The 20,339-nt window shown below is 31.1% G+C and overlaps 2 protein-coding genes across 6 annotated transcripts; both read left to right on the top strand.

The window, feature by feature from the left end:
• Positions 1–8,179: 8,179 nt before the first annotated feature.
• Positions 8,180–14,432, top strand: LOC101208203 (CDPK-related kinase 5). The gene is made up of 11 exons (XM_004136943.3): positions 8,180–8,740; positions 11,064–11,194; positions 11,431–11,472; positions 11,576–11,684; positions 12,401–12,479; positions 12,562–12,858; positions 12,941–13,053; positions 13,190–13,297; positions 13,392–13,454; positions 13,562–13,729; positions 13,888–14,432. The coding sequence occupies exons 1-11, from the start codon at positions 8,180–8,182 to the stop codon at positions 14,026–14,028; spliced, it is 1,812 nt and encodes a 603-aa protein (XP_004136991.1). The 3' UTR covers positions 14,029–14,432.
• Positions 14,433–15,477: 1,045 nt separating this feature from the next.
• Positions 15,478–19,852, top strand: LOC101220345 (pentatricopeptide repeat-containing protein At5g39710). Of its 5 annotated transcripts, none has more exons than XM_011660608.2 (3): positions 15,478–15,883; positions 16,557–19,038; positions 19,467–19,850. In XM_011660608.2, the coding sequence occupies exon 2, from the start codon at positions 16,625–16,627 to the stop codon at positions 18,872–18,874; it is 2,250 nt and encodes a 749-aa protein (XP_011658910.1). In that variant the 5' UTR covers positions 15,478–15,883; positions 16,557–16,624; the 3' UTR covers positions 18,875–19,038; positions 19,467–19,850. The 5 variants fall into 5 exon arrangements, 4 of the variants coding, with proteins under 4 accessions (XP_011658910.1, XP_011658909.1, XP_031744830.1 ...); XM_011660607.2 differs by having other exon boundaries at positions 16,480–19,038; XM_031888970.1 differs by having other exon boundaries at positions 16,327–19,038.
• Positions 19,853–20,339: the final 487 nt, after the last annotated feature.

Here is a 20,339-nt window from a genome sequence, read left to right as displayed (position 1 = left end):
GTTGTTGAATAAAATTTTATTACCTTACGTTTCTTATTTTAGTGTTGACTGATCTAACTGTCTTACAACATCCATTTAGATAAAACTCGTAGTTAGATAACTAATCTAGATTAATTTCAAACATTATTGTATTGAACACAAATAAATTTAAAAACTTAATTAAAAGAAAACTACCAAAGTTTCTTAAAAAGTTGATAGAAATAAAAGATAACTAAGCTTATAGTTTTAGAAAGAAAAACAAATTGTGTTCTCAAACTAGCTGTACTTGTGTACATAATTTGTAAACATTTTTCAAAGCCTTCAATCAATAGAATAAATTGTCAAGAAACAAAAAGAAAATAAACTGCTATTCTTTTTTCTGACATTTTAGTTGAGAGCCCTAAAATTCAATTAAAGCTTTAAATATTAATTGGCTTTGCGTTGCACACCAAAAAGAAAAAAAAAAAAAAAAATCATATAATTGCAAAAGAATAATCAATGCAGCATTAAGAGTGAAATAAATTTGAAACCCACCAAACTTTGCATTATTTTGTGTTTTCCCCCTCAATAACAACTCCCATTCATTATTTAAACCCTCCACGAGCAAAAAAAAATAAATGACATACATATATATATTTGTCTCCATCTTTATTTTAGTCGAGTTTTCATGTCAAGCGAAAATTAAATTTTTGTTTTAGATATTAATCTTAACAAAAAAAAATGCAATAGAATGAAGACTATCTAGCTATAGATTAACCGAGTTGAAATGTAATCATGCGGTGAAAAATGTGAATAATAAGAATGTGAAAACAATGAGAAAAAAAGATTAAATTGAAAAAGGGCTTAGTTTGATATTATTATTAATGTTCAACTTTATTTGTTTGAAATATGTATTATTGGTGGAGGAGAGTAAGTGGGTTTGTTGGGGTGTTTGCATATTCTTAGTTACATCATGGCTTCAAAAAGTGCACAATATGATAACACTTTTCTTTTTCTTATCTCTTTTCTCTTCCATTTATAGTTTATATCTTTTCCATTAAATTTATTTTTTTAAAAAAAATAAAAGCTTCTAGCTAGATTTGAAAGCTATAAGCTTATGCCACAATCCTCTTCTATTAATGGAAAAATAGAAACACAACTCATTTAATACAAAAAAAATATATATTTGAGTTTGCCCAAAACACTTTTTCGTTATATAATAGATAGAATATTATTATTTATTTTTTAAGTAATTGATTTTTTTTATTACGTATGAAAGAAGGGAAGGGAATATAATTAATATTGCATACATTTTTTTAAAGCTATGTTAGTTTTGAGCTTTCAATTAGTTTGTTTTGTTTTAGACTCCATCTTTTATTCTGTTTATCTGATTCTTAACGTTTCTTATGTTTTCATTTCTAAAATTTTAAAATATTGTGTCTATTTTAATCTTTTAACTTATTTAGATATTATTAATTCTTTTAATTTTAATTTTTGTGTTTTGTAACTTTAGTTGTACGTGTCCATGTCAAATTTTGGATAAAGTATGCACACGGGTTTGGTGTTTGCCAAATAAATTTGATGTCTAAGTCACGGAGTGAAAGAATGTTTACGTGTATAATCAAATTGTTTTTTTAATTACGTAAAAAAAACATTACAACATATTCTAAATGGTCACCGTTAATAATAATATTCTAAATGTTATGATTAAACCGAACAAGAATCAAAACAAACTCAAGGGTACGTGTTAGTTAGTATAGGGTTGTAAAGGTTGATCAATTTAAGTCTTAAAGAAATGGCGGAAAGACTATAAGTTCAAAAGGCACCGTCAACCAATACTATAGGATATATAATAACTATATTGTTACTATTTTAATGTAAATATATATATTTATTTTAAAATTGAAAAAGATGAAGTTGGCAATGCAAGCATCATTGGATTTATATACAAGATGAAAGATCAAAATCAAAGATTAAAAGGATAGATCAACAACTCCATTATGAAATATATATTCATAAAATGAAATTGACTTTGTACGTATACGAACAACTTTAAATAGTATATATATTTGTAATAGTATCCACTTGTGGTTGAAACTGCCAAATTGATTAGTTATATAATAGTGATGAAACAAATATCGATGTAGTTAAAGAGCATATGAACCAAAAAAGAAAATAAAATAGATGGTTGTGGAAAATGGGAGTAAGGTTTATAAAATAAATGTAAATAGATTTGTATGCATGTGGGCGAATCTGCTGCCTAACTTCTTCCTTTCCTTCACATCCGTACATGCATTCTCGTTGTAGATAATATTTTCTTTTTCTTTTTCTTTTTTTGGAATTAAATCACAATTTGTTATGATAGTTTAATTCAAGAAAAAAGAAAAAGATAGATTGACCGTTTGATTTCACAAATTTGCAACGTCATTATATAAGATAAGTAGATGTAATTTTTAATAGTTATCTTTTAATGACGCGTAGTGAATCTGTCACTAGACCTTTCGGTCGAAGGCTAGAGTGACATTCTTGATAATGTGTATTTTAGCATTGCTAGCATTTTTTATGAGGCTTTGTTTTATCTTTAACAATGAGTTTTTTTTATAGTAACTATTGAGATCGGTTTATAAATAAAATTGTGTTATATTCAATCTAACAGCTAAATTATCCGACACGCACATTTTTTTTCTTTCTTTTTTCTAAAACAAAGTGAATGTAGTTTTTAAATTAACTTTTTTTTATGTCATTGAGAAGGAAAGGATATAACTAATATAATTATTTTTTACTTTATCCCCTACCTTATTTTTATGAATGAACTAATATAATTTTTTATATATATTATTTTACATAAAATATAAAAATTCAGTGATTAATTTCAACTATAAATATTTAAACAACATTATAATGTACGTAATCTTAAAAAGGCAATATTTATGGTTAAAATTAATAAATAAAAATGGGTATTAAGTGAAAGTTTAGAAAGATACAAAAACATACTTTAATTTAAAAATGAAAAAAGTATAATGAAAAGTTATTAAGATATAAAAACAGAAGTAGTTGAGATGAATTGTGGTATGTCTTCATCTAAGAGACTAAGAAACACAATTATGACCCATGAACTATCCCCCTATGTTTTTGTTGCCATATTTCTCAACATTTCATGTGGGGGCAAAAACCACACACACATTTGTATTAAAAACAAATATTAATCACCACAAAAGTAAATTAAATTCATGCTACATATCAAATACAATCATCATAAAACACACTTACTTAATTTGAATTCATGTAGAGCTTATTAGTTTGATGTATTTGTAAATTGTTCAACTTTAATCAAGAAATCCATGAGTATCTAACGTTAATATATGTCTATATCAATATATTAATATCCAAACTATGTTTTTCTCTATGATATTGTTATTAGTTGTATGATAAATGTTACATCATACGTAAATATATATTTATGTATGGAAAATAGATGGTTTTACTTGGAAAATAGATGAAGGAAGAAAAGGAAAAGGAAAGCGACTTGTTGAATCACATTTATGGGAAGATTCACATTTTTAATCAATTTAGTTCCACTTATACAAAAGACGTGTTAGCACAACTCATAAATTTGTGGTTTAAATCTTCACGTATTAAAAAATACTTAATTTTTTTTTTATAATACATAGTTGAGTTAATTAAATCTCTTACTTCCATGTTAATAATATAAAGAGAATGTCAATTAAATTATGCTATTTTGGAATAATCTGCGTATCATTTAATTTATAATTTTGGAAGAAACCTTCAAATTAATCTTTTTTTTTAACAAAAAGTTAATTATTCATGAATGTTAAAAGAGAAGATTTTTCCTAACAATTAGAATAAGATAGTGTTTAGATTATTTATGAAAAAAAGAAGTATTTTTAGTGGTATTAAATTAAGTTTTTAAACATACTTTCTAACCTAATTCATATAACACAAAAGTGGTATTAAGGTTTAATTTCGTATCTAGTAATTGATGAACATGAGATATATATCTAATTTTTTAAAATTATAAAACATCTTTTTAATTAAAAAAAATTATTCAATAGAGTTCAACCATAATTTTGATTATTCAGATCATTTATTTAGATTTTATTAAAGTAAATAAAATAATATATAAAAAATTAATTTAATTATTTTCGTATATTGAATCAAGTCTATCAACTCAATTTCAATATATATTATGAACATTTTCCTTCCAAAATGCTAAAAAAATTAGTTTAGGTATGGTTGGAGAATAAATTGTCTAAAAACTCAAGAAATTAAATAAAATTAAAATAAATATACGTATATATAAATGTATCATATCTTAAAATAAGGAAAATTGTAAAAAAAAAAAAAAAAAAAGTAAATTGGGTAAAATATTTACGCTCTATGATAAAATAAATTTAAATGTGTTGTAGTCATTTGATTTTTTGAACATCAATACTTTTTAATATTTATAGATTAGACGGTACACAAAATTAAATAACTTACATTTCGAGTGGAACATCAAAGTTATATATTTATATATAATAGATTAATTAATTTTGTAAGGATCTAAATCTAATAGTCCATCCTTTTTTTTTTTTTTAAGTTTTCAAATAACAAACATCAATAAGATTTTTTTTTCTTTTGAATAGGCTAAGCTTAATATAGCAATAATTTTCATTATAATTGTTTAGAAAAGTTAAAAAGATAACAAGTGATTAAATAACTTTTTTTTTCTTTCAAGAAATAATAAACAAGAAAGTAAAAGTGGTAAGAGAAAGGTTGGTGTGAGAGATTTTGAATTTGAAAATTAAATATATAGATAGTAGCACATTTTTATTCATCCAAGTTTCTTCTTTATAAAAATTAAAGTACAATTGTCAATTTAAAAATAGAAATCATAATACATCATTTTAAACTATGCTAATTCTTTAAGAAATAAATCCATCTATATATTGCAACATTACTCATAAATTTCCATAATCATTTCAAAACAACCCAATTTTTTTTTAGAATTTTAGACCAAAGTTTAAATATATGAAATGACATAGTTACTTATCTACATAAAAACAAAATATATATATATATATATATATATATATATATATATATATATATATATATATACACGTTTAAAATTCTTGATAATAGTTTTGAAACGTTTGTAAAAGTCGAAGAAAAACCTATCATGATAGTCCTGACAATAAAAAAAGATATAGTCTACTTAAGAGTTGTTTACCACATTTAAATGTTGTAAGATTAGACGGATTGTCTCGTAAGATTAGTTGAAATGCGTGTAAGTTGTTGATATAAATCGAAAATAAAAAAGACAAAGTTTGAATTATATAAATTAGTGTTAAAAAAAAAGTGAATATATAAGTGAACGTGCTTTAAATTAAAATAAATAATTGATTAGTTTATTTGAATGATTTGAAATGAAAGTATTTGACAAAGTTAAAGGAAAAAAGAAAAGTAGCGTTGAAAGGGACTTGTTTAGGTCATCAAGTAATAAAAGATAACTTATTTTATACACAACTCTTCTTTTTCTTTCTCTCCTTTTTTTACACATTCTAATATTCTATATATACACAACACTTCTAAATTTCAACTAATTATATATATATTTATATATGTTTCAAACCAACCAAAGCTGATTAATTGTATTTGTTCATTTACGTCATTTATCCAAAGAAAAATTCAAATTATAAGAACAAAATAAAAAATATTTTTTTTATTTATATTTGAATGTTCCTGTTATATCACGTTAAAAAGTGTAGTCACAAGTCTATTGTATTTATAATTAACTTTCTTAAATACAATTCAAGAAAATTATCATTTTTTTAAAAAAAATATAATAATATATTACGATTTATTTGGAGTTGTGTCTATTCTAATATAGATAAATAAATGTAGGGTTAAAAAACTATACTCTAGGGAAAGATTTAGAAATAGATTGATAAGTATTTAAATTCCACCTCGAAAAACTAAAAGAAATCTCTCAACTTAGCTCAAACATAAACCAAATCCCAAAGAAATTCAATACACCATTTTCAATAAGAACTACTTTTTTAGGAAAAGAAAATCATACAGTGCATAGAAGCCACTAATCTACTTATTTGGAGATTAAGAATCCACTAATCTACTGTTATAAAATTATATTCTAAAGAAAAATTATCGAAAACAGTATATTTGACAAAATATTTACAACATATAACAAAACTTTCAGATTCTATTAACAATAGATATTGATAGACACTGACATGTTTCTATTATTTATTTCTATATCATTTATAGAATCCAAAATTTTGCTATATTTTGAAAATATTGTAACGCATTCATTTCTATTAATGGGCCCACTCAAACCCTAAACCAAAGATATTTGAAATCACGAATCATATATATAAATTATGTTGAAATTTATATGTATAGTGGGTAAAGTACAATATTGTGTTGTCCTTTGTGGTTGGGACCAAGCTCTTACCCTTCTCTAATTTGATCTACCTCTATTATTTTCCCCTCCTAACCTTCCCCAAATTAATTGCATTAAATATTCATTATTATTCTTAGCCAACAATAACTAAATTATTTTCTTCCTATATTTTCTATCTTCAAACTTCTTTTTATTTCCTTTAATTAATATTATCCTTTTTTTTACATTACATTCACCCCCTTAATTTCCTATTTTTAAGTTTTTAATATATTAATATAGTTTCTCAAAACAACTTTTCTCTTTTTCTTTTCTTTTTATTCAATGAATGCTACTCCAACGCGTATAAGTTATCAATAAAGTATTATTCAAACTAACATTGAATTAATGTTCATACCTAAAGGTAAAAATATATTTTTACCTAACCTAACCCAAATAAATAAAGTATTCAAATTCAATATCAAAATTTAAACACTACACGAGTTTAATGAATAAAACATCAACTACCTTATTTAAAGTTTGAAGATTCAATTTCTACCCACGTCTATATATTTTTATTGAGTTATAACTAAACTCTACATTTTCTTATGACTAGGTTATCAATATGATATTTATAATTATTGACTAAAATTTGACCTAACCAGTAAAAGATATGTTATGTTGTTTTTGTTTATAAGGTTAAAGTTCTTCTAAATTCTTGATTTTGTGTCTATTTTATTTTAAAATTTTAAAAAATTATAATACGTGTTTTAATTTTTAATTTTTGTGTTGGGTTTATAAAAGAATAATTAATAAATCCTTTATCTTTCAATTTTGTATATTCGTATTAAAAATTTTCAATAACATTACATGAACTCTAAAATTTTCAATTTATAACTAGAAAGGGTAGGATGGGTAAAAAATGTTAAATTAAACACAAAATTTAGAAATTTTGAAAGCTTATAACCTTTAATTTTTTAAAAATTAAATCTATAAACATCTTCTACCCATAATTTCTATGTTTGTAATTCACTTTCTAAAAATATTTTTATAAAAGTAAATCAAGTTTTAAAAATAAAAAATAAAAAAAATTCTTAAAATTTGGACACAGTCTAAGTATTTTGTTCTAAAAAAGAAATAATACATATAAAAATAGAAAATAAAAATAAAATTAAAGATGAGGCATTTTTTTAAAGCTTAAGAATCTTTGTTCTTTTTAGAGAAAAGCTTAAGAATCTATTATTCTTTTTTAAGAATCTATTAAATACTAACTTAATAGATAATTTTGTTTCTAAGAATTAATTTTTTAACTTTTGTGAAACAAATTTAAGAATTAAAAACTAGTTATTAAACGTATTTAATTAAATAAATAAAGAGAATTAGGATGTCATGTTGATTAGATAAGATGGTATCACTAACTAAACCTTCGTCTTTTTTTTATTAATATTTGGTAGAAAAATATTTGAACGATTGAAAAGAAAAAAGAAACACAAAAGTTAAAAAAATTTAAAAAAATGGGAGAAAAATATCATGTGCCTGACACGTGGCCAGTTAGCTATGAAGATGTACAGCTTAGATGGCTCACTTCATCAGTTCTTTCAGTTCATCCTCCTCTCTTTCTTTTTCCTTCTTCCTTCTCTCAAAAACTTTGCAACAAATCCCTTTAACAACCCCCTCCATTTTTTTTTCTTTCTCTCCTCTTCCTATTTCCTCCATTTCCCTCATACTATGCCGTTGGTTTACACTACTGGTACACAGAACAGTTGCAGCTTAAAGGGGTTCTTTGCTGATCGGTGATTTCACTAATTTTCGACTTTTGCGATGGGTATATGTACTTCAAAGCCACCACCGAAGCCAAATCCGTATGCTCCGAGAGACCCAGATGGCCGGATTGATCCATCTCACACTCCTAAATCAGCTCCTACTCCTCACCGGAAAGATGATCTTGTCGCCGGTAAACAGTCACCGTTTTTTCCTTTCTTTAGTCCTAGTCCATCTCCTTATTTTTCGAAGAAGAAGAGTCAGAACTCGCCGTTACCTGGGGGTGGACCTGAGAGTGCTACCTCAACTCCTGGTAGGACCCCTGGTAGATTCTTCCGGCGGTCGTTTGCTCCTCCTTCTCCGGCGAAGCATATTAGGGCGGTGCTTGCGCGGCGGCTTGGAAAGAAAGCGGGTTCTACTGCGGCGATTCCGGAGGAAGGCGACGAGGAAAGTGGGATCGAATTGGATAAGAGATTTGGGTTCTCGAAAGAGCTTACGAGTCGATTGGAGGTTGGGGAGGAGGTGGGTAGAGGGCATTTTGGGTATACCTGTTCTGCTAAGTTCAAGAAAGGCGAGCATAAGGGTCAACAAGTTGCTGTTAAAGTTATTCCTAAAGCTAAGGTTCGTTTAATTTCAATTTTGAATTTCCCATTTTCTTTCAAATTCCTGTGAATTTGGGTGTCTGATTCTTGGGAATTGGTGGGGACTTCTTATTTTTGGATTAGGATAATCGTTTGAATCATAACCCACTTGTTTTTCTGCTTGGAGAAGCTAATTCTGGTTGAGTTTCTTCTCCACCCGTCTCTAAATCTGCAAGTTAGCAGAGTTTCTTGAGATTTGCCATGCTCATTCGATCTTTCTGTTAAAATTTAGAGTTTGGTTTCGAATTTTCCTCTTGGGTAGTTTTCCATATAAAGATCATGTTCACACAGTAAAGTGTTCAACAGTTTCTGGCTGATTAATGTATTTAGGGAATTAAATATTAAGCTTACTTTATCTTGAAAACTTCTGCAATTGAGATTTTGTGCGGCAGACGCGTAAAGGGGTCAGCTTGTATGGCTTTTCTTATCTTTGAAGTCAACGACGAGAACTATATGGGCCCGCCAGAGGAGCCCATATTTGGTTTTCTACTGTTTCAAACACTATCAAGGAAATATTGTTTGTTTCTTTAGACGGCAATTCTTCTATGTTTTACTCTAGAAATAATATTAAACTTCCAACTTGAGACCAATGTTTCTCCCGGATTTTCTAGGAATGGAACTTTTTACTGTTTGAAATGTGATTTTGTTTAGAATTTGATCGATGTCAAGTAAGTATTTGAGAAGGTTCTTGGCCTCCAATGGGTTCTTGTCACACTAGACTTCTCAAGCGACCTTTCAGTTCACTCAAACAGACCAAACCTTTTGCCAGTTTTCGCTTCTGCTACAGGAATTAGATGGACAGCAGAGTTGATTTCAGTTATTAGATATCTGTAATATAGTATCAGGTTCTTTTTGACCGAAGAAAATTTAACGGACTGCACAGATGAAAAGCATTTTGATAGAAATTTCATTGACAGGATGGTGATCTTATAGTAAATAAAGAACTTTCCATGGTCAAGTAGATGTAATCTTAAGTTTTATTTTCTAAATTCATTATGCATGGTGCGGATGTGCATCGTTTTTTTTTTCTTCTAAACATGGAGTAGATGTCATTTTAAGTTTCATTTTCTAAATTCATTATGCATGGTGTGGATGTGCATCATTTTTTTCTTCTAAACATGTGGGGAGTGTGTTCAGTTGGCATAGGTTTGCTGCATATTTGGGTTGAAGTTGATTTTTCAAATGATATTAAATGGTTGAAAGAAGCTGAAACGTGTCTTCAACTAATCATCATACTTGAGATTTTAGAAAATGTGAATGAATTATGTATATTCTATGATTGTTGGTGTTCATTCATTTTAGTGACTCATGACAGAAACTTGAGCTGGGTAGTGTTGATTCTTCTGAGTCATCAAATACGAAAAAGTTATGTATATTTACAATAATTTAATGTTTATGTTTGTTTGTTTGTTTTTTTACTGTTACTTTGATTTTGTCATACTCTGATGTCCATACATCAGAAACTTGAATTCGGTGAGCACTGAGCTGTCTTGACTCTTTGGAGCTGTCATTTGCTAGTTTTTTGTTCAGTGTTCAGATTTCATTGCCCATTAATTGCTCCCTTTATTGGAGGATGCACATTTAACATGTTCAGGAGGGTCATATTTTTTTTTATCCGACGGCGTGTGAGAAGATCAATTTTAGGATACATCTAAAGAAGAAAGTGTTTGTGTAACTGTTGCCACTAGCTTGGCTTCAGTGACACCCCGAACCTAGGATCTACTGTGAGTACATGCCTAGTACAGAATCAAGTTTGTGCATGTCATGATTTCTTTTCCATTGAGAGGAGTAACTATAAGCTCTAACTATATTTATGGATATATGAACCTTTAGTCTTGTTCCTACCAGAAATTTATCATGCTTCATTCTATACCTTCGTCTTGTTCTTTGGTGTTTATCCTTTAATGCTTTCGGGATCATAATTGTAATTCTTAAATTCTAAGCGATGTTAATGCACTATTTTTATTTGAGCGTCAATGTTTTTATAGCTTTGTGCACTATTCACTTAAGCTTTTCAATGTTAGCTTCTATTGCTTCCAATCCATTGTTTGGCCTCTCTCTCTCTCTCTCTCTCATTTAAGGAATTACGATTGGAAATCTGACTTCACCATTTTGAATAAGCGGAAGGATGGCTAAATATACTTTGTTACAACAAAATGCAAGGCTAGCTGAGGCTTTCTTTAACTTGTTGGATTGTTAAATTCTTTCTCTTCTTCTTCTCCTTGATAATGTTCATTTGATACTTTCTCGCTTTCATACTTTCACTTCCATAACTTAGAAACTTTGCTCTTTGTAATTGCCAGATGACAACAGCTATTGCAATTGAGGATGTGAGAAGGGAAGTAAAAATATTGCGAGCTTTGACCGGGCGTACTAATCTCGTACAATTCTACGATGCATTTGAAGACCACGATAATGTCTACATTGTAATGGAGTAAGCTTGGAACTCCGACTTATTCTTTACTCATATCTTGTAACTCAATATGCAGATAATTAATAAACAACGATTCAAAATTATTTCCTCATAGATTCTCAATAGGGTATGCATCTTTTGAATCATGCGAACAATCCTATGCCCTTTAGGCCATGGTCTTTATTTTACAATCACAGTCATTACTCACATGCAACATCCTAAACTAATAAAGTACAATGACTTCCGTGGACATTCAGGTTGTGCGAAGGAGGAGAACTTCTAGATAGAATACTTTCAAGGTGGTAATTTTGGTAACAAATATTAACATTTCTTAAGTAGGTTTTTTAATCTCTTAGACTTGCACTGTTTGTCTCTAATATAGATTGTAATGACATTCTTTAGAGGTGGAAAGTACTCAGAAGAAGACGCAAAAGCCGTCATGGTTCAGATATTGACTGTCGTTGCATTTTGTCATCTTCAAGGCGTTGTGCACCGAGATCTGAAACCTGAGGTTAATCATATTCTCAAAACTTTTAACGTACATTTAATTGATAATGGCATGGGATTTTTTATTGAATACTTTTAGCCACAACAGCTCAGTCAACCTTGAGAGCGTTGCGTGAAAATCAGTCACTCTAGAGGCTTGTTCAATGTCTTCCCATATATGAGCCCTCGCCAAACAACTGGAAATGTAGAAAGTTAGAAACTGTATCAGTTGCAAAGCTCCTTCTTAGGGAACCAGATTACTGATATATGTGTATATACACAAACTAAGCCCACAAAAAAGGGACCCTTCTATAGTTTCCGAACTTTTTCAAATTTGAAGCTCAAAGAGAAACAAGAAACCTAATATGGTCAAAATATCAGTAGGCTACTTATCTAACCCTCTAAACACTCTATTTCTCTTTTGCTTACATATTTTCTCCTCTGTCGAAAACTGGTAAAAAAGTTGAAAGTTTATACTTAGACTATGGGAAAGTTTTCAAATGTTTAGGTTTTGTTTCTTTTCTGGGAATCTCTTTCTTCATATCATCAAAATAATTTTCTCCTATATGAAAAATATGGAAGTGTTTTTTTGTTCTTTTTCCATTCTCATCTGTCTCTCTCTAGTGTTGTGGCTGTTATCTAGGTTCCATCTTTTCATTTTCTTGTAGTCAATTGTAGATAAAAGGTCACGATGTATATTTCATTGTGCAGTTCTCATTCTAATAGTTCATTTTTTTCCAGAACTTCTTGTATACATCTAAAGACGAGAACGCACAGTTGAAAGCCATAGACTTTGGCTTGTCTGATTTCGTCAAACCAGGTTCTTCTTATTTTCCATGTTTTTTCTGTTGATTCCTCAAGTACTAGATGGTGCTCTTAATTAATATAATTGTTAATTATAGATGAAAGACTTAATGACATAGTTGGAAGTGCCTACTATGTGGCACCCGAAGTTCTGCATAGATCTTATGGTACAGAGGCCGATGTGTGGAGTATAGGGGTGATTGCATACATTCTTTTATGTGGTAGCCGTCCATTTTGGGCCAGGACAGAGTCCGGAATTTTTCGAGCAGTTTTGAAAGCCGATCTAAGTTTTGATGAAGGTCCATGGCCTTCATTATCTTTTGAAGCAAAGGACTTTGTCAAGCGACTGTTAAACAAGGATCCACGCAAACGATTGACAGCTGCCCAAGCATTAAGTAAACTCCTCCCTTCAGCCTTTTCCTCGTATAACGTTGACTTGCTTAATGTCCTAAGTCTCCTGCAACGATTACTTTGCAGGTCATCCTTGGATCCGTAATCACAAGGGTGCAAAAGTTCCTATTGATATCTTAATATTCAAGGTCATGAGAATATATATGCGGTCATCATCCTTGCGTAAGGCTGCTTTGCGGGTGCGTACTTGTGTTTTTATTATAAAAAGGGAAATGCCTTTTTCTCCCCTTAGTTTACATTATGAATGTTTCCTGTTCTTTCCTGTTTTTGTTTTTTCTTTAATTGACCAAATTCTTAATGCGTACTATTTTGCAGGCTGTATCCAAGACATTGACGGTAGATGAGCTCTCTTATTTAAAAGAACAGTTCGAACTGTTGGAGCCAAATAAAAATGGTTTTATTACTTTGGAAACTATTAAGATGGTTGGTTCTTTCTCTCTCCCTTGCACATGTGCACACACATACAGGAAAACAAAATGAATGGTGGAATTTATTGTTGGATTCTTGTTTTCAACAGGGTCTCGCGAAACATGCAACCGATGCCATGAACGAGTCTCGTACGCTTGATTTTCTTGCAAATGTAACGTTTTGCTACTTTTCCCCCTGTGCCATAAGCTGAATTTATGCATTCTTACAAATGTTGTACAGTTCCTACTGTCTACTAAATAGGGACCTTTTCCATTTCAGTTAAATACACTTCAATACAGAGGAATGGATTTTGACGAATTCTGTGCCGCTGCATTGAGCATCCATCAGCTAGAAGCACTTGACCGGTGGGAACAACATGCTCGTTGTGCATACGAAATTTTCGAGAAAAATGGAAATCGGGCAATCGTCATAGAAGAGCTTGCTTCTGTAAGCTGAAACATCCCTATTCACTTTCACAATATTTGCAAACCGTGTCATTCTTAGTTGCCTTTTTTTCTCCTGAAATGTTTTCCCTTCCTATTTATCTCTTGTTAGCCAAATTGTAACAAAAGAACATTGGTTTTATCTTCTCCCAAACCGTACAGGAACTGGGTCTTGGACCAGCCATCCCGCTCCACGTTGTTCTTCAAGATTGGATCAGGCACACAGATGGGAAGCTAAGCTTCCTTGGATTTGTCAAGTTATTGCACGGCGTGTCAAGCCGATCGCTAGCAAAGGTGTCGTGAACCGGTTAGCCCGGCTTGGCTTGGAATATCTCAGTACAGACTAGTTTGTTTCTGCTACAACCATACATGAGAGCTGTTGGTTGGATCTCAAAGGGGCCTCAAAACACCAGAAAAAAATGGAAGGTTACCAGCCAAATTGTAATTTTGGAGCATATTAATGAACTTACTGTTCCTCAGAGCCAATTCTTTTGGGAGCTGCTTGGACCATTTCAAAAGCTCTATGGGCAACTTCCCAAGAATGTTGACTTGAAGTTCCACTATAAATGAAGATGTAATTTATTGTTATTATTATCATCATCATTATTATTATTTTACCAAATAGTGTGATAGCATTGCCACTCATGTAGGACTATTAATACATAACTTCCATCAATCTTGTCTCCACTTTCTTTTCAGCTCTTAAACTGATTTCTTTTAAGTCCATTTTTTCCCTTATAATCACATTTTTTGTTCAATATTCAAAACCAACCGCCATTAAAGTTGGAAAAATTCTAAACAAAGTTGTTTTTGTGAGTTGTGAAAGTTAAGATGAAGGGTTTGGCTTTCATGTAGATTAAGATGGTAATTTAATTATAACAAGTTGGAAATTATGAGGAAGGGTTTGGCTTTCATGTAGATTTGTGTTATGGGTATTTAAGGGCCAAATTTGTGTTAATTACAATTGTTGTGTGTCGAGTCATGTGGTTGAACATTTAAAGTACACACAAGAAATAAGTTGATATGATATAAAATGGGAAATTTTGCATTGGTGATCTAAAATAAAAGGGACCAGTTTTATATTAAATATGATATTTGATGCTATATGCATTGGTAATCTAAAATAAAAGGTCCACTGTTGTATAAAATTATCACTTTAACTTTTTTTCTTCGTCTTCTTTGTTATGCAACTTTGTTATGTCTTGGTTCTACTTTTACTATTCCTTTGTTTTAATAGAAACAAACTAGTTTTTTCTTCTTCTTCTATCTTTAGTTCTATTTTTCTTTCCGAGTGGCAAATATAAATAAAACATAGAACAGTAAGTATTGAGCGTCTGAGTAGTTAATATCTAGTATTTAATATATATCATATAATATAGCACAAAAGCATAGATCATCAAATATCGTGCATGCATTGAAGCGTGTCAATGGTTTTCAGGAACAAATTAGTAAATTCACAATGTGTTGATGCAAGTAGGAGATCATTTTCATTTACTCTTAAAAACTTGACCATTTTTCATTTGGGCCTCCAAATGGAAGTGATTCCATATAAAATGTTATTTTGTTCATCGTGACGTCTAGAGATTTTTTCTTTAAAAATCGAATATTGTATATGTACACTTGATTTTTGTGAAGAAATATATTTATTTTGATGGAGAGTAAAACAAAAATGTAAACTAAAAATAATTCTTGTTGCAACAGATAGGGTAATATACCATAAGTGTTTTGTACAATAATTATAAAGTTATGTTAATTGTGATCAAGTTAAGTTTAGTTTGATGAGTAGGGATGGTGTTGTAGGAGTGAGTTTGGAATCATGAACTATACCTATAGCTCAAACGTTGCTTAATTAGCGAGTGGAGATTGAAATTCTATGTTTGTTTTACAAAAAGAGAGAAAGATGGAGAAGAATGAGTAGTGTTTACGTTGTTCGTCTCTCTTATGCTGCGTTGATGCTTGAATTGAACTGGTCTACAGCCCGCTTCTTCCTAACCCTAGTGTCATTCACTCCCCAAAAATCGACAGATCTAATCGTCCAATTTCTTCGATTTCCAAACATATTACTGCTTCACGCTAGTTAGTTACCCCAATATTTGCTCTCAATACAAGTTCCAGTGTATATACGATTCTGCCAGACGCTGCAACATGACTGATTGAGGTATTCATTTCTCTTTTTTTTTTTTTTTTTTTCCCGCTAATTCTTTTTGGTGGGTTTCTTGCATATTTTTGCTTCAGTCATTAGTTTTGGAAAGCTGTATGATGCGTAGTTACTGAAAGCTTTTGCATTTGAAAATTGAATTTTTGCTTCACGTTTATGTTGGTTGTGATGTCAGCTCTCATTTCAATATTTCGTGCCAGCTGAAGTTTGGTTTCATGTTTACATTCACATGGACATGTGTGTACGTAATCACCTTTCACTATGAACATTTTTATTTTGAGTTCTTGTCTGCGTTTTGGGAATGAAATCTGTGATCTTACTTTTTTGTATTTTCCGTGTTTGGAAGTTCAGTTGTGTGGATAAATATTTATTTTAGTTAGAAGGATTATCCATGACAGCAAGGGTGCTAAACAATTCGTCTTTTTTTTAATCTCCCTTCACAGAATTGGGTTAGCCAAGGGATAAATGGTGCGACTTTTGCATAATATTTGTTTCGAATAATCCTTCCACAATACATAATCACGAGCTCAGCCCACTTAAGCATGAAACCCAACTCTGTTTTCATTTAATCTTTGTTTTCAAATATTTGTTTTCAGATTCTCTACCAAACACACCTCATAATTTTTTGAACTTGAAAGGATTTGGATCAGCTAAGCCACTCAATTTCTTGCAGATGTAACCTAGAAATTGCTCTGCTTCTCCTTCCCCAAACCCTAGCTTTCATCCACCTCCATTTGCATTATGCTCCGTCATAATCCCCATTATTATAGCTCAATATTCACTCTCTGCTCTTCCGGCGATGCTCTTCTCGCCGACAAAGCAATTGTCTATCTACGACGCCATCCAGAGCAGCTCACCCTTCTTTCCTCTCATTTCACTCCTCAAGCTTCCTCCAATTTACTCCTCAAATCCCAATTCGATTCAAGTTTAGTCCTCAAATTCCTCGATTGGGCACGGTCCCAACAATTCTTCTCCTTCCAATGCAAATGTCTCGCGCTCCACATCCTCACTCGCTATAAACTCTACAAGACTGCTCAATCTCTAGCTGAGGAAGTAGTGGTCAATACGGTTGATGAGACTGGCGAGGATCTCTTTCAATGCCTTAAGAACTCGTATTACCAGTGCAAGTCGAGCTCTGCGGTATTTGATCTTGTAGTTAAGTCTTGTGCTCGTGTTAACTTGATTAATAAGGCTTTGAGCATTGTTAATTTAGCTAAGTCTTATGGATTTATGCCTGGTGTGCTTTCTTATAATGCTATTTTAGATGCGGTAATTAGGACGAAACAGTCGGTTAAGATCGCGGAAGGGATCTTTAAGGAGATGGTAGAATCTGGGGTTTCCCCTAATGTGTATACGTATAATATTTTGATTCGTGGTTTTTGTACCGCTGGGAATTTGGAGATGGGTTTGTTTTTTTTTGGTGAAATGGAGAGAAATGGTTGTCTTCCAAACGTGGTTACTTATAACACAATAATTGATGCTTATTGTAAGTTGAGGAAGATTGGCGAGGCATTCAAGTTATTGAGATTAATGGCACTCAAAGGCTTGAATCCAAATTTGATTTCATACAATGTGGTGATAAATGGGTTATGTCGAGAAGGACAAATGAAGGAGACGAGTGAGATTCTTGAGGAAATGAGTAAAAGGAGATATGTTCCTGATCGGGTGACATTTAATACACTTATAAATGGATATTGTAATGTAGGTAATTTTCATCAAGCACTTGTGTTACACGCGGAGATGGTGAAGAACGGTTTGTCGCCAAACGTTGTTACTTACACAACTTTGATTAATAGTATGTGTAAGGCTGGCAATTTGAACAGAGCCATGGAATTTTTGGACCAGATGCGAGATAGAGGACTGCATCCAAATGGAAGGACATATACTACATTGATTGATGGATTTTCTCAGCAGGGATTTCTAAAACAAGCATACCAGATTATGAAAGAAATGGTTGAGAATGGATTCACCCCTACAATTATTACCTATAATGCTCTCATTAATGGGCACTGCATCTTAGGGAGGATGGAGGACGCCAGTGGGCTTCTTCAAGAAATGATAGAGAGAGGTTTCATCCCTGACGTTGTGAGCTATAGTACCATAATTTCAGGTTTTTGTCGAAATCAAGAATTGGAGAAAGCTTTTCAACTGAAGGTAGAGATGGTGGCTAAGGGTATTTCTCCTGATGTAGCAACTTATTCGTCCTTAATTCAAGGTCTTTGTAAACAGAGAAGACTTGGTGAAGTTTGTGATCTCTTTCAAGAAATGTTAAGTTTAGGTTTGCCTCCCGATGAAGTTACTTACACGTCCTTGATCAATGCTTACTGCATAGAAGGGGACTTAGATAAGGCGCTTAGGTTGCATGATGAGATGATACAAAAGGGGTTTTCACCTGATATTGTTACCTATAATGTGCTTATTAATGGGTTCAATAAGCAATCTCGTACCAAGGAAGCAAAGAGGCTTCTGCTGAAGTTATTATATGAAGAGTCTGTGCCAAATGAAATCACATATAATACTCTGATAGACAACTGTAACAATTTAGAATTCAAGAGTGCATTGGCTCTTATGAAGGGATTCTGTATGAAGGGTTTAATGAACGAAGCAGACAGAGTTTTAGAGTCAATGCTTCAGAAGGGTTACAAACTCAATGAAGAAGTTTACAATGTCATTATACACGGTCACAGTAAAGTTGGAAATATTGAAAAAGCATACAATTTGTACAAGGAAATGTTACATTCTGGATTTGCTCCCCACTCTGTGACTATCATGGCTCTGGCCAAATCACTATATCATGAAGGAAAAGAGGTAGAGTTGAATCAACTTCTTGATTACACACTGAAAAGCTGTAGGATAACTGAAGCTGCACTTGCAAAGGTACTCATCGGGATCAACAGTAAAGAAGGTAACATGGATGCAGTTTTCAATGTGCTTAAAGATATGGCTCTCAGTGGCTTACTACCATACAGTTCTGCTAATTTGAGGAATTGAAGAATAAAATGGAGACTTGTTAGTAATGTCGATAACTGAGAAAATCCACCGAACACCTGAAGAAGACAGAATGGAAGTACAGTGTTGCCAAAAGGCTTGCAAACATGAGAAAAGAGAATGCTGGGAAGGACAAAGAACGAAAGGAATTGAGCCAGATTGAGGCAGTAAGCGAATAAACTCTCTATTCTTTCTATCTTTGTTGATGCCTAAGCATAGTACATCTCATGTCAGCTTTATTGTAGATAGGTATTGGGTTAAAGACATGATAAAGTTAAAATTATAATCAAAGTTATGAGATCTCATGTCAACTTTATTGCAGATAGGGATTGGGTTATAGACATAAAGTTAAATTATAACCATACTCAAGACTTAGCTATACAATCAAAGAAATAGATATTGTCATTGTATCGGAAATATTTGAATGACATTTTCGCCAAAATCAACATTTTAAATCTCGGATTCAACAAATACTTTAGCAAATAATATAAACACAAAAATAGAAGTGGGAATCTGATTTTAATTATTGTTCATAATTGCACTTATTTTCTTTATGTTGATAATTCTTATTTTTTATATGCTAACAATTAACTAGAAGCAAGTGGCTGCTGGCCAATGGCCTTCATCGGATAATTATCTGTCGAGGACCTCACCGGTACCGCCATCAAGCAATGGAGTATCAAGTTGAGTGGAAGTATTTGTACCATTTGATTGTTATTTGTGTATTAACTAAGTATTTGTAAATTTTTTATATTCATTCATTCTCTTTTCGTGTTGTAAACAAACAGAATGACAATATTCTTCAATCCCCTCATAGCCGTAGCCCTTGACAGAGAAAGATCATTTGATCGTATGCTTTGTTATTCGAGTAGTTTTTTGGTTGATATATCAACTAAAAATGTAGCTCTTGATTGATCTTAATAGATTGATATCATTTAATTATGTATTTGTATATATTGAAGTTTTCTTTTTCTTTTTTCATTTTATCGATATATTGAAGTTTTTTGCCATATACTTGTAATTCTACCGGTGGTGTAGTTTCAAGAACTTTTATAATTTGTTTTCATGATTACTATTTTGTTTTGAAATCTTTTTATTCAATGATTCTACCGATCTTGTTTGAATAAAATATGAATCACGAATATCCTTTCTTTTATCTTTAAAATTTATCTTTCTTTTTAGAATGGAGATCTAAGATATACGAAAACTTTTAATTCTAAGTTTTTCTCCACAAATTTTAAAATTATATTATTCTGATTTTTTCGGTTGTTACTCTATATCTTTCATCTATCATTATTTTTTTTAATTAATCTCCCGATGAAATATCATTACATTTTTTTCAACAATTTCACCTCCAATTCCTCTAAATTTGGAGGATGGTTGGAGAACTAACATTTTTTTATATATATATCTTTTGTTAAAAAGTGCTCTAGAAAATAAATCTATATCTTATGATTTTTTTTTTTTT

This window comes from Cucumis sativus, chromosome 7 (genome assembly GCF_000004075.3).
Source record: "Cucumis sativus cultivar 9930 chromosome 7, Cucumber_9930_V3, whole genome shotgun sequence".
NCBI classification, from domain to species: Eukaryota; Viridiplantae; Streptophyta; class Magnoliopsida; order Cucurbitales; family Cucurbitaceae; genus Cucumis; species Cucumis sativus.
The sequence above is the reverse complement of the archived record's forward strand: the minus strand, read 5'-3'. Positions and strand labels throughout refer to the sequence as shown.